The following is a 13,269-nucleotide window of genomic DNA, read 5'->3' as shown; positions in this document are numbered from 1 at the left end:
CAATCTTCAACTTCTTCATCTATCCAACCCTTTTAGTCTCATGCCTCTCATGCCCTTGATATGCCATCTCTTTCTCTTTTTATTCATATGTGATCTAACCCCGACGTTAGCATAGCTGTAATGTAACTTTGAAGTATGAAATATAATATCTTACTCGTTTTAGTTATCTGTCAAGTAGAAGAAGCTGTGATGTTGTGAGCATGCAATGCTATTTTAAGAACCTGCAGTCATGTTTTTTTCTTCTATCTGCCACTATTTCCATCCTGCTCCATCGTTAGCTCTTGCTACCTTTTCCAGAAAAGCGTTTTGGTGGTTGAGAGTGTAGAATAAACGCTATAGAGGCATCTTTCCACAGGTCATGTAATTATAAAAGTACATTTAATAACTGGACCATGAGGATATTGTGTTGTTATACCAGCACCAATATCATTTCTGAATATGATTGATTTTGAAGTGTCAGAAACCTGACAAAAATTGATATGTGGATGTAAAATTGCTACTTCAGATGAAAGGAGTTACACAAATTCTCTTCATTTGTATTACATTATTTATCAGGGACTGCACTACCTCTTTGCTCCATCATTTTCTCCAGGAAGACAAAGAGTCTTCCTCAGCCTAACACAGCTCTTCTCTGGAAAAGCAAAAAGCATCAGTCAAGATTTCTCTAGTGTCATGTTTAATGATATTTCATTTCAAAATTCACTTAATTCATAAGTAACTGTTAAATAAGATGTCATTATTTTTGCTTGCTGAATGCCTGAGTAGAGGAAGACTTCTATAAGAGATCATTGATCAAGATCATGCACATTTCTAAAGCACATATGCGTTGGTGCTATACTGCACACTTTACATATTCCAATGGCCATCCATTAAGGCCCCCGAACCATAAAATGACTTCAGTTTTTAGAGAATACAGTTGCTTAATAGATCAGTCTCACTCTTGCTGAGCCCCTGCCGACACCCACGCTGCCTTACTGCAGCGCAGGCAGCAACTGCATCTGTTGTATTTGTGATTATGTGCGAGGAAAAGGTTTGACTGTGAAGTGGGTTGTCAGCGAAGGGAAGATGAAGCTTCATACTGCTCAGGATTTAGTAAACAAAATATTTAGATCTACAATGAAATAATTGGGAACCTGCACCTTCAAGACGCTAATTTTGTCCCTGTTATTTCTCTCAATGTGTGTGTGTGTGTGTGTGTGTGTGTGTGTGTGTGTGTGTGTGTGTGTGTGTGTGTGTGTGTTTGTGGGTGTGATGTTGACAGAGGCAGAGGAACTCTACCAGAAAAGAGTTCTGACAATCACGGGTATTTGTGTGGCTCTGTTAGTGGTGGGCATCGTGTGTGTGGTTGCCTACTGTAAAACCAAGTAAGTTCTGCTGATAAATGGATCTGCTTCTGTCTCCCCTACTTTCACATTTCACCACCTGCATGTTATTAAAAGAAATAACTGTATATTGTGATATTGTGATGTATTGTGATTTTTATTTAATATTGTTTACAGATAAAATAGTTGATCTGGTTGTTACATCAAGTAAAAAATGTATCATGTTAAATCATTACTTAAGGCATCTTGACAAAAAAAGAGTGAGCAAGAATGACGGTGATTTGCTCAACAGGAAACAAAGAAAGAAGATGCACAATCATCTGCGACAAAACATGTGTCCAGAACATCCCAATCGCAACCTTGCTAATGGACCCAATCACCCAGGACCAGGCCCAGAGGAAATCCCTATGGTAGATGTGAGTTTTCTCTGAAAGGATTCCTAACGTTATTAAAGTAAACGCACACAGATGTACACCAAATGGTTTTATGCTCAGTTATATAATCAAAGCTTGTCTCCCCCCACCACCCCACATTTTTCCATCTGCAAAATCCATTTTTCCCAACACAGTACATATCAAAGAATGTCCCTGCAACTGAACGAGTCATACGGCCTGCAACAGAGGGATCATTCCCCGCCAGCCATGCCTCTTCCAGATCTCACAACTCTTCCACACGAGCCCATTCATCAACTCACAGGTAAGCCTGCGCCATACAGTACGTGAGTTTACCCTCATGCCTTCCTCACATTCATCACTCGCTATCCTTTTATTTAAGTACAGACTTGTTATTGATTATTTTAGTGAACTGTTTAAATGCCCTGCCTCTGGAAATAGGTGAAACCTCTTTTTCAAAAGTCATGCATATTTGTGAACAAAAAAAGGATAGAAAAAGAATCATGCTGGGGTGTGTGCATGTTAACACCTTTTTTTATTATTTGTCAGACATGAAGAACGGACATGGAGCCTGGAACGTTCTGACAGCATTCTCTCTGACTCACCGGGAATGATGTCATCATCCGTGGGGACCAGCAAATGCAGCAGTCCTGCGTGCATGGAGGCACGGGCCCGGCGCGCTGCACACTGTGGTTACTCTGACCCCCATCGGCCGGGCCTGCAGTACGGAGACTCCTTCGACTCGCTGGGAGACTCTCCGCACAGCGACAGGTGGGAAACAGGCCTGTTTGGCTGTTGTGGCACTGGGTTTGTGGTGAACATTTTGAGAAGTTTCCTCTCTCTGCTGGTTCTCTCTCAGCCTCGAGAGGCCAGTCAGGGCACTCTGAGAGTCTCAGTGGAAACTGACACACAGCAAGCATGATGATGAAATACGCTAAGGTAGGCAAGAGTGAAAACAGTGCTTATTTCAATGGGAACCTTGTGCCTAAAGCCCCTATAACATTATCCCCTGTCCCATATGTAGTTCCGATTGGCTTAAGCATTACCTTTAATTATCCTTAAGGAACAATTTGGCATTTTGGGAAACACATTTATTTGCCATCTCGCCCTCAGACGATTTCAGTCCAGCATAAGTTTAGCTCAGCTTAGCACTAAGAGCCTTTCAACAACTCCAAAGCTGTCTATATTTATCCTGCACGTATTTCCGTATTGAAGGCACAGAGATATCAATCTTCTCATGTGACTCTGGGCAAGATGGCAAACAAGCATATTTCCTAAAATGTTGGAGTCCTGCTTTAACACAAACCACAACATGACAGCTTTTAGGTCTTCCACACGTTTACAATTTTAGTAGTACTTTATCTCACCCATGGCCTGAATTTGAACTTGCTTTTTGAGTGCCTAAGATACACCCCCTGGTTTTGTTGTAGGAGCCAATAGTGATCCTCCAAATCCCAAAATGCTCTCCCTGCTGATGTTTTGAATTCCAACACATTTCACAGCTAAGCATCCATCACTCAACAAGCCTGCATTAGCACTGAGCTGGGAGGAAATGTGCGGATATGGGAGCACGATTTGGCCTGATGCTAAAAGTAAAGAGTATATGTTTAAGCATCAATGCTTTGCCCATAAAAACAGTTGGTTAGGTATTTTTGCTTAAGGTACACATGTTGTTGAGGGAAGGGGATGATCCCCCAGTTAGGTAGAGGAAGTCTGTCTTTGTTGACCCTGTAATTGAAGACCCTGTGTTTAAGGTTTGAAAAAACATGCTGAAGGTCGCTATATATATGGTTGTCCTTCCCTTTCCTTTCATAAAGCTTATACTTAGGCCCTCATTCACCTTTGTTTAAAGTCTTCAGAATTGCCATATCATTAGCTGGGTCACAATAAGAGAAGGTCCCATACAATGATAGCTCAATAGAAGCTGAGCAGTGAAACCATGTAAGATCCCATTGACAGGTTATTCAGATGGAAGATCGAACTAAATCTGAACCAAGGTGGACATAAAGCAGACATCCTTTACTGAGATAAGTTTTTGACAAACCACAACATAGTCAAATTCACAGGCGAGTGGGGCCTTTGTAGTAATTAAACCCTTGTACAAGGTTGTCATAGCAAAAAAGCATAGTATTTAAATGAGTAACATTTGCACAGGTTGCAGGACAGGTATGACGCCACCTCTCCTTCTTAAAAAATGGAAAAGTAGAAATAAAAACAAATTAAGGTCAAATTAAGATTAATTAATTATCATTAAGCTTACATTCATTTAAAAAGGTGTGCAGTTTAAAAGCATCTCCGGATCAGTTTTCATGGTGGTCTGAGATCATCTGCACAAGGTTCCATGACCTATACAGTTTGGTCCTAAGGCACACATAGGACCAGATGTAAACTGTATACACTTAACACAAGAACTAATGCCTGCTATTGCTGCAAAATACGTACTTGAGCTGTTTACTGTGCAAATCAGTACATCTCCAAGTACAAAAACATAATGTTTTTAAAGCTGTATGTATCTATTAAGTATTTTAACATTTCTATAACTGACATTGTAACTGACAACACCACCGGCTGGCTGCAGCAAAAACGTCAATATAACGTAAATCACGTTTACTACGCAGTACTAAAGATATCTAAATGTATCTAAAGCAAATGACCAGTGCCTTTTAGACAGAAAAACTAACCACACAAGATGCGTCTTGCTTTTTGTGTGCTTGAGCTGTAAGGTTTCAGCAATGCCATCTTACAACAAGTATTTACACACAAATAGAGCCTTGGACGATGAGTTGTTATGCAGAGCCAGATTGCATAACCAACATCCCCTCAGAGTCATTCCAGGTAACAAACGCCTCTTCCATCATGGTGACAGCTTCTGCTAAGGCTGAATCAGCAGTGTTGTGGAAATACCTCAGGCTTGTGTCTCACACAGCATGTTGTGGTTTCTTGAAGCCAATGAACAGTCAATACAACACACACTGTATTGACAATAATGTTTAGTTGTTGTCTAATTATGGTGTTATGACTGTAGTAAAACATGTTACTAACGCTTGATTTGAAAATCCATGCAATCCAAATTTGGAGTATACGCCAGTATATAACCAGGTAGAAGGAGGGATATTAAAGTAGCAACCATAACAACTGAGTGTGATGCTCAGACTCCTGCCATTTGAGAAAACATACTCCAAAATGTACATTATTTTATAATATTGACCTACTTTGAGAGACAGTTTTTAGAGTCGGAGACTTTATGAGACTTTATGAGTCTAATTCTCATTAGTGGCTTTGCATCTTCAAAAGCCTCCACATTGACTTCAGAATCTTGCCTTGGTGCCCACCAGGCCATGGCACATGTTTGAACAAAGCTTCCTAAGATGACATAATGTGAAGGGTGGGCTGAAGATTCAGGAGGTTGCACCATGCAAATAAATGAATCGCTGACAGTTTGGTTAAGGTAAGGGAGAGGATTAGGAATAGAATGGTCTGCATGGTGATAAACCTATGCACTAACATGCTAAAAAATAGTGTCTAAAGTGCTGCTTCAAAGTATGCTTAATGTAAATAAACAGAGCTGGGTGGCCCTCCTACCTTACCCATAAGCCACGTAAACCATTTGCCATTGCCATACAGTCACACCCCAGACACCCCACTGCTCCCCCAATCCTCCCCCCTTGAAAACAGTTTGCTCCAGATCGGTTTAATAATAAATATACCTATAATAAACAGAATGGGGTATAAACAAACAAAATTGATTGAATAAAATATTTTATGTAGAATCTTAAGATAAGTGAATATCAATAGAAAATGGTAGAAAAAAACCTTAACAGTATTATACAATGTAAACATGTTGGATATTGCTGCAGCTTTATGTTTTAAAATCATAAAATAAAACCTAATAATCTATACAGCTGTGTGGCTCCCACAGGTTTCATTTAATACAATTTCAAATATAAAATACTATTTAGACAATGGCTTGGATGAATACTTGAAAGTTATTATTTAGGGAGATGTTTATCCATATTGACTGAGAGACTAGATCGTCATTGTCTTGTTTTAAAATGCACATTTTATATTGTTCAGACTCATAAGAAAGCGTGTTGATGTGCAACTCTATTTTTTCGGAGCTGCAGTTTATATAGATAGCCGCCCGTCTGCATTTATCACTTAACATAATAAACATTTGTATTTCTCTCTTGCTTTTGTCAGGCTTAAAGTCACAGAACAAAACACAGCCCTGGAAGTGGCTGCAAACAAGCAAGACACAGAAGGACAGAGAGATGCATTGATTGTCCAGATACGTTAGCATGACAGCCAGACTAGATCCAGTGCAACACTGTTATTTTCTGACATCAAACTTGAAGAGGAGGGAACACAAGTTTAGCTAATTACTTCCAGCAATTTAATCTCATTGTCTTTTTCTTCTTCTTTTCTTTCCATGATACTTCTGCACACTCACCAAAGTTAAAAACACTGATACATGAGTAGGAGGCAGGGCCCTTGCGAAATTTGTGTGAAAGTAAGCATATTGGGTAAACCACCCAGCTCTGGAAATAAATCACCAGTAAAGTGTAATCTTAGTTTCAAGTAAAAGCCAGATTTGGAAGGTTTGTTTTCAAAATTGTTATGAAATAGGACACTGGGTTGGCTGGAAAATCTTGTTGGATAGGCTGGTCCATAGCCTAGGGGTACAGAAGAAAACAGTTTAGTCACTGTCAGGCTTCAGTAAAGACTGAGGGGCAGCCAACACAGAACTTCTGCCTAAGTACCTGACTTAGACTGTTTAGAAGGTCCGATGCAGACAGGTGATAGTCAAAGAAATGCTCCACATACTATTCAAAACCGCCATTCAGATTCATCCAACTCATGTCTGAATTCCGAATCAATTTTACAAATCAGCTTTATCTAAGTACAATGTTTGTACACTATAAGACCCAACAATGTTAATAAAATAGGTGGATCCAGTATGGATCCCTGGGGCACTCTACAGGAATATTTTGCCAGTGGTGATGTTAACTTACTATTGCAGACATTTCAGTTCTGCAGAAAGAAAGAAAACAGGCTCCACTGAATACTAATACAAAATGACCAACTACAGTATATTCAATTATGCAAGGCAGAGGAAATACATTTTTTCCCAAGTAAACCGCCTATGATAGAAGTTCGGCTAGATAGTTCTAGTATTTTGAAGTGGAGTTGTATGAGGTACTTATCTATAATCTGTATTAGCTACAGTAAATGACAGTTAGCAAAGCCGCCAGTTTGGAGAAGCAATGTACTGCTGTGGACGGGGGAACCACTCTCAACGTAGTTTGGCCACCTTTAAAAAAATCCCTTTCAGTTTAAATGTATGCTATGTTTAGGATATTTTGACACTTTACAAAGCAGTTAGACAGCACTTTCCTCCAGTTTCCATAGAAATTTCCCCTCTCTCACTTTCAGCCGATAAGTCTACCTCTGCAAAAGTTCTTCTTCTGTAAACTCGGGCTCATAAAGGGATCCTCTTGTTTCCACAGTGAACAGCATTTTGTCATTGCAGTCATAATCACTCATTTTTATTTTATTTTATTTGTTTATTCCACAAGCTACAGAAAGTCTGACCCAAACAGCTGGCTTGTGGCTTAATACAGTGCGCTGCACAGTTGCAATTACGTGTAGGAATATGTTGAGAAAATGTCGTGCCAAAGGAAAGGGCTGTCTGATAGCAAGGTGAAGTGGTGAAAATATTCTTGATATTGCATAAACTTAAACTGATAAAGATTTTTTTTAGGTGACTATAGTACATTTTGCTACACATGCTGCCCCCATCCATAGCAGCTTTTGTATAGGTACTCGTGTCTGCATCTCCACAGTGGTGGCGCACGAACCGTCATCTAGTAAAGGCAATATACTGACTATAGAGAAGTACCTCATACAACCCCTCTTCAGCTCAAGGGAAAGTCTTCAGTTCAATCTATGATAGAGCTCACTCTCCGGCGCTGACTACAGTATATTTAAGAACAGATGAAAAAAGAGAGACATGAGATGTTACATCTGCATAAGAACTTTATGGGATGGGAATGAGCAATTGGTAAAGGCAGTAGCAGGCGTTGCTTTGTCCGCCAGAATCTCTCCCATAAACTGACTTTTATCCAGACTTTTTTATTCAGACATTTTTTTTTACGATACACTTTTTAGATCATGGTTGTTTTTCACAATATTTTTTAACTGGATAAAGGATTTTACCAATCAGACATCTGGATTTTAAGTTATCAGAGATACAGGCTGAGCACACACTCAAGGAGCCATGACTCCACCTCACCATCTGTTTTCAAGAGCTGTGTCTGTCTTAGGGAGAAGATCACTGAGCTGGACCAAAATATTTCCACTCTCTCCAAGATCCATGAGGCTGAGAAACTTCAACGCTATTCCTTTCTGCCCTGAACAAGCTCATCATTCCCTGCTTCTGCAAAGATGATCTAGAATCAGATTTGATCCCAATTAGATGGTTTAACAATTACCTTTCTAACAGACAAAGTTTGTAAAAGCAGATAACGTTAGATCAGAGTTTCTACCAATACTAAAAGGCATCCCATAAGGTTAAATCATAGGACCAGTCCTGTTTCTATAGATGATATAGTCTTGTCTTTGTAAATCTGTAGTGTCCATCTCTATGCAGATGACACTATTTTATACCGTTGGGCTTACTTTATAAAATTGGCTACTAAAAATCTGCAGCTTTCTTTTAGGGCTTTGCAAGATGTCCCTAAATGCTGTCTACCATTCAGCTCATAGATGTATAACTGACGACATCTGTGATACTCATCCCTGTATTCTTAATCAAAAAAGTGGGTTGGCCTTCTCCTCCCATTAGAAGAGACCAGCATTTGTTTTTATTTATTTATTTATAAAGGGATTCTCCAAAAGTTGCCCTTATATTTGACATCACTTATTAGCATTTATTATATTATATTACTTTTTAAAACTATATTAACATAACCATCACGATTGGTATTGTTAATTTAAATGGTTGCTTTATGTTTTTTATGTACTCAGGTCTCCTGATCTCTCGATCTCAATGGGACTGAACAGTGCAGAACCATGCATCAACTTTTACTGTATAACTCCAGGCCTTACAGTTTGAGAACCACTGGATTGAATAAAGGTTTAAATAAAAATAAACAAATCCATTGATGCTCATTTAGTTAACAGAATGCCTATGAAACATTCAGACTGTCTTCTGTACACCCCTCCTCTTTCTCACTTGTGTTCTACGCTCTATTCTACTTAACTGTTTAATCTCCTCTGTATTTTCTACAGATACGTTTCAGCCCTGACGACACCAGCCCGCCTCTCACCAGTGGATTTCCATTACTCATTGCCCTCGCAGGTGCCTATCTTCCAGATCACATCACCCAATGCCAGCCATGCCATGTCCCTCCCTCCTGCTGTCCACAACCCCTACCCTCTGGAGGATGACCAGCCTCTGCTGCGCCGCTACCAGGTACCCCTACACGATGCCCAGTGCCAGGAACCCTACCGGCAGCAGCGACGTACCTATCTTAATGACAGCAGGGGCAGCCTGCCCTCCAGCCCCTACCGGCTGGCTAAAGACGAAGACTATGAGACCACCCAGGAGTATCTCTCCTCTCGGGAGCAACCAAAGAGAAGTGGGTCCAGTGGAACTGGTAGCCGGCGCTGGCGGAGATCCAGACTGAATGGCCACGTGGCCCCGCGTGGATATGAGGCATCTCGGGACTATGGGTCCCGAAGCTGCCTAACAGATAGTGAGTCAGAGGAGGACGGTGAGAGCACGCCCTTCCTCAGTATGCAGAACATGAACGCCGAGCCCTCCACCATCTACAGGCCGGTGGACAGTCGGACTTCTCACTCATCGGGGCGGCACAGTGGGCATGGGAACATGCACACGAGACTTACACACTCACGCTCCAAACCGGACAATACACCCCATTAAAGAGTGAAAATGAACAAACAAAAATCAATATAGTATAGACCTGCATCTATAAGAAATATTTTTATTTTATATAACTGACAGATATTCTAAACAAATGAAATATTTATTTTCATTTTAGCAAAAGTTGTCTACTAGTTAACAGCAAAGACTTTTTTATAGGGAAAACTCTATTTATATGTACATTTTGATTTACAGCATAAAAAGATGTGCCAGTTTTTTCACAACGTTAAAAAATAGAGTAATATTGTGGTGCCTTTTGCTGTATGCCGATGCCAGAGGGCCAGTGGAGGTTTTTGTAGCCTTTCTTATATGGACGCCTCATTTTTTATACACATTTATGTTTTCTTTTCCTCTCTGGTTTTTCTGTTTTACCTTCTTTCCAAGTTGCATTCTTTGAGGAGTCTAGCCCCACTGGAACACAACCCCTTCCATGTCACGCAATATAAACCAATTCAACATAAAGTGTATGTTTACATTAATATGATTCGCCTGTAGGGTTTATGATTTGGGATCTAATAGAACGCCTGATAAATACTATGTGGATCCTTTTTGCCCTATGACTAACGTCTAGAGAGAGAGAGAGGAGAGAGAGATTGTGTGTGTGTGTGTGTGTGTGTGTGTGTGTGTGTGTGTGTGTGTGTGTGTGTGTGTGTGTGTGTGTGTGTGTGTGTGTGTGTGTGTGTGTGTGTGTGTGTGTGTGTGTGTGTGTGTGTGTGTGTGTGTGTGTGTGTGTGTGAGAGAGAGAGAGAGAGAGCGTGTGTGTGTGTGCACGCATGTCAGTTTGCTTGCATGTATTTGTGATTGTTAGATGAATTTCATTGTTTGCTGTGATGAAATCAAACGTGTGGGTCTACTGGTGTCTCAGCAGAGCTGACAGAAAAGTGTGTCAGAGGTTCACAGAATAGTGCTTTATCAGAACAGTGCTCCACGGTGTAGGTGGACAGGTAAAGCTGCTGTACGGTTGTATGTTATGCAGGTCATTGCTTGATGTGATTACAGCTATTATGCCCCTTTCCCAGCCTGCTCCAGTTAAGTCCCCCTTATATATCCCAGCAGGTTTTTCCTCATGTTAGCCTGTTATGAGGCCAACAAACACTGAGCCGCTTGGCGCAGGGTGACCCCTGCCATCAAAGGTGATGGCAAAAACAAAAAGATTGCATCTGTTTTCACTCAACTCAGCCCCTAATCCCCATGCCCCATCATCCTTCTGTGTCCATTCTGTTCTTGTGGCTCGTGTTAAAGGCCACACAGTGTCTCAGGATTTCCACCCCCTCCACCTCAAATTCTGTTCACCCTCTTCCTCAACTTAAGGTCTACCTAAGACTAAGGTTCTCAGATAATGAAGGCCGAAATTTGAACATACAGTCTACCAGTTCCCTGAACACCCCCCTCATGCAGAAAGAAAGAAAGCCAAGTGGATGCAGTGGAGAACAGTGCAGAACATACTAGACAATATAAATGAACTAGCTGTGAAACTTTGGAGGATCATACAATGCAAAAATATGCAAACTTTCTATTTTGCTGTTTGATTACATCATTTTCTAAGAGGTGACTGTCGTGTGTTGTGTGTGAAAATGTGTTGCCTATAGTCTAGAATGAAATAACATGATATAAATGCATATTTACGTGAGTTAGTTTTTAAAGCCATTATGCAGCCATCTATAAAGTTGTCAGCCTCTCTTGTTCACATACTCCTGTCCATTGAATGATTGGCCTGTGTCCATTAATCGTTCGATCACTTGGTTTAGACTGCTCCACTTTACATGCACACTTCCAAGTAATGTCAGATAGTGTCTCCTCCAATAGTACTTTACTACAAAAACGATAATGATTTTAAAGGTAAACACTTAAGTCCCCCTGCCCTCCACTGAAGGAAAAGTAAATATTTCAAAGGTAATTCAAGAAATGTCAAACCCATTTTAAAGTGACTCGGTGAGATTGAACAGTTGATGTTTCATCACTGTCGGTATGTTTCTACTCCTCGTTATGAAAACAACTGTATGCTGAATTATTAGATTATTATTGGTTTTAAAAAAAACTCTTTAAGACAGATCTGCAATTCTAACTGCTCTAGGGTAAATGCACCGTGGTATTGTTATAGCTAAAGGTCTTTGGTGGTCACACCTCACTTGCAGATATTTCATTGAGTTTCTCATCTCTGGGTCTAATTTTGTACGTCTGAAAAATGCAAAAAGGAAGCGCTCCACTAGTTTAAATGTGATACTCCTTTCACTTTGCCAGTCCTCTCACCCAATTGAAATGCAGTTTCTTCTTTTATAATTTCAGGAAACCCCCACCCCACCCCAACCCCAACCCTGCTTCCTCACCAGACCCCAACCTCGCTTGAAATGTTTGAACACCTCTCCTCTGCATGTCCTTGTGGTCACGGTTAGATGGGTGCATGGTAAAAAAGCAGCAGACAATTCTTTTCCAGTCAGTGAAAGTGTATTTCATTTAACATTCAGCAATAAAAAATAAACCTTTCTCCCATGTCATTCCTGAAATATGCTAGAAAAAAAAGGAAAAAATGCGAGATTGTCATAGATTGTAAAATAAAATGAAAAATGAATCCACCTGTTCATATGAGAAAATAAATCTTTATTCATATCATTTTACGATGTAGTCATTTATGTAGAAAGCTTTGCATTCTTTTTGATTCACCTTTTATCTTGACTTAAGGGTTAGACTTGCCTGGCGTAATGCATACCATACAGAGTGTGTCTCAAGAGTACACGCATAAAATATGATTATGATATATGTCTAATGTGGTGTTTGGGAGGTGGGGGAGGTGGATGGATTATAACAAAACAGTTTCACATGGTAGTTGTGCTCTCTGAAGTCATAACTCATACCGTAAGCACCAGACACACAAGCAAATAAAAACACACATACTGTGTGAGAAATGAGCATTGTGACATTTTTAAAAGAAAACAAAACGTATGGGCCAATGTCCTAGAATTTTAAAAAACTTTTTTATTAAGTTGTCACAGGGTTTATTTAAATAATCAATTTAGATTCTGATGTTTCTCCTGCATTATTGTTATCAAAAAATCCCCTATTGCATATTTGGGGGGGGGGGGGGGCACCACAGTTGAATTGATCAAATATGCAGGCCTAATTTTAGACTTTAACCTTAAGAACAACAAATACAGGTCAATATTAAATGTTTTTTTTAGTTTATAGCTTTTAAGTTTAACATTCTGTATATACAGACATTGCAATGACTGTGTTGCTTAGTTTGGCTTCTGCATTAGCATGGATATACCACTAGATGGTGTTACGACACCAAGATTTATACTTCACACCAGAGGAGTTGAGTTGTAGTATCCTGTATTGAATACAGTAATATTTCCTCATTTTAGAGGAACACTATAGATTTAAAAGTGGTATTTATGAGCCTGGGTTGGCTGTGGACCTGGACTTTAGGGCTGACTGATATTTATTTCAAGATCCATGTATCCATCATAGCAGGTATGGAATATCAATACTGGCCATTTAAAATACAGTTCATTATTTGTGTGTCACTAGATTGTGACATTGCAGTTGCAACCATTAGATGTCAGGGGTCTTTTATTTGTTTATATATTCACAGCATTTAGGTTTTTTTGAT

The 13,269-nt window shown here is 39.9% G+C and overlaps 1 protein-coding gene across 3 annotated transcripts in view; it reads left to right on the top strand.

The window, feature by feature from the left end:
- Positions 1–12,231, top strand: part of nrg2a (neuregulin 2a) — a 54,516-nt gene extending 42,285 nt beyond the window's left edge. For all 3 annotated transcript variants that reach the window (XM_083927495.1, XM_083927493.1, XM_083927494.1), the window contains 5 exons: positions 1,262–1,364; positions 1,615–1,738; positions 1,891–2,018; positions 2,264–2,485; positions 9,005–12,231. In XM_083927495.1, coding sequence (XP_083783621.1) covers positions 1,262–1,364; positions 1,615–1,738; positions 1,891–2,018; positions 2,264–2,485; positions 9,005–9,659 — 1,232 coding nt within the window. In that variant the 3' untranslated portion in view covers positions 9,660–12,231. The remainder of the gene's footprint in view (positions 1–1,261; positions 1,365–1,614; positions 1,739–1,890; positions 2,019–2,263; positions 2,486–9,004) is intronic.
- Positions 12,232–13,269: the final 1,038 nt, after the last annotated feature.

Source organism: Echiichthys vipera, assembly GCF_963691815.1.
Source record: "Echiichthys vipera genome assembly, chromosome: 14".
In the NCBI taxonomy this organism is placed as follows: domain Eukaryota; kingdom Metazoa; phylum Chordata; class Actinopteri; order Perciformes; family Trachinidae; genus Echiichthys; species Echiichthys vipera.
The sequence above is the reverse complement of the archived record's forward strand: the minus strand, read 5'-3'. Positions and strand labels throughout refer to the sequence as shown.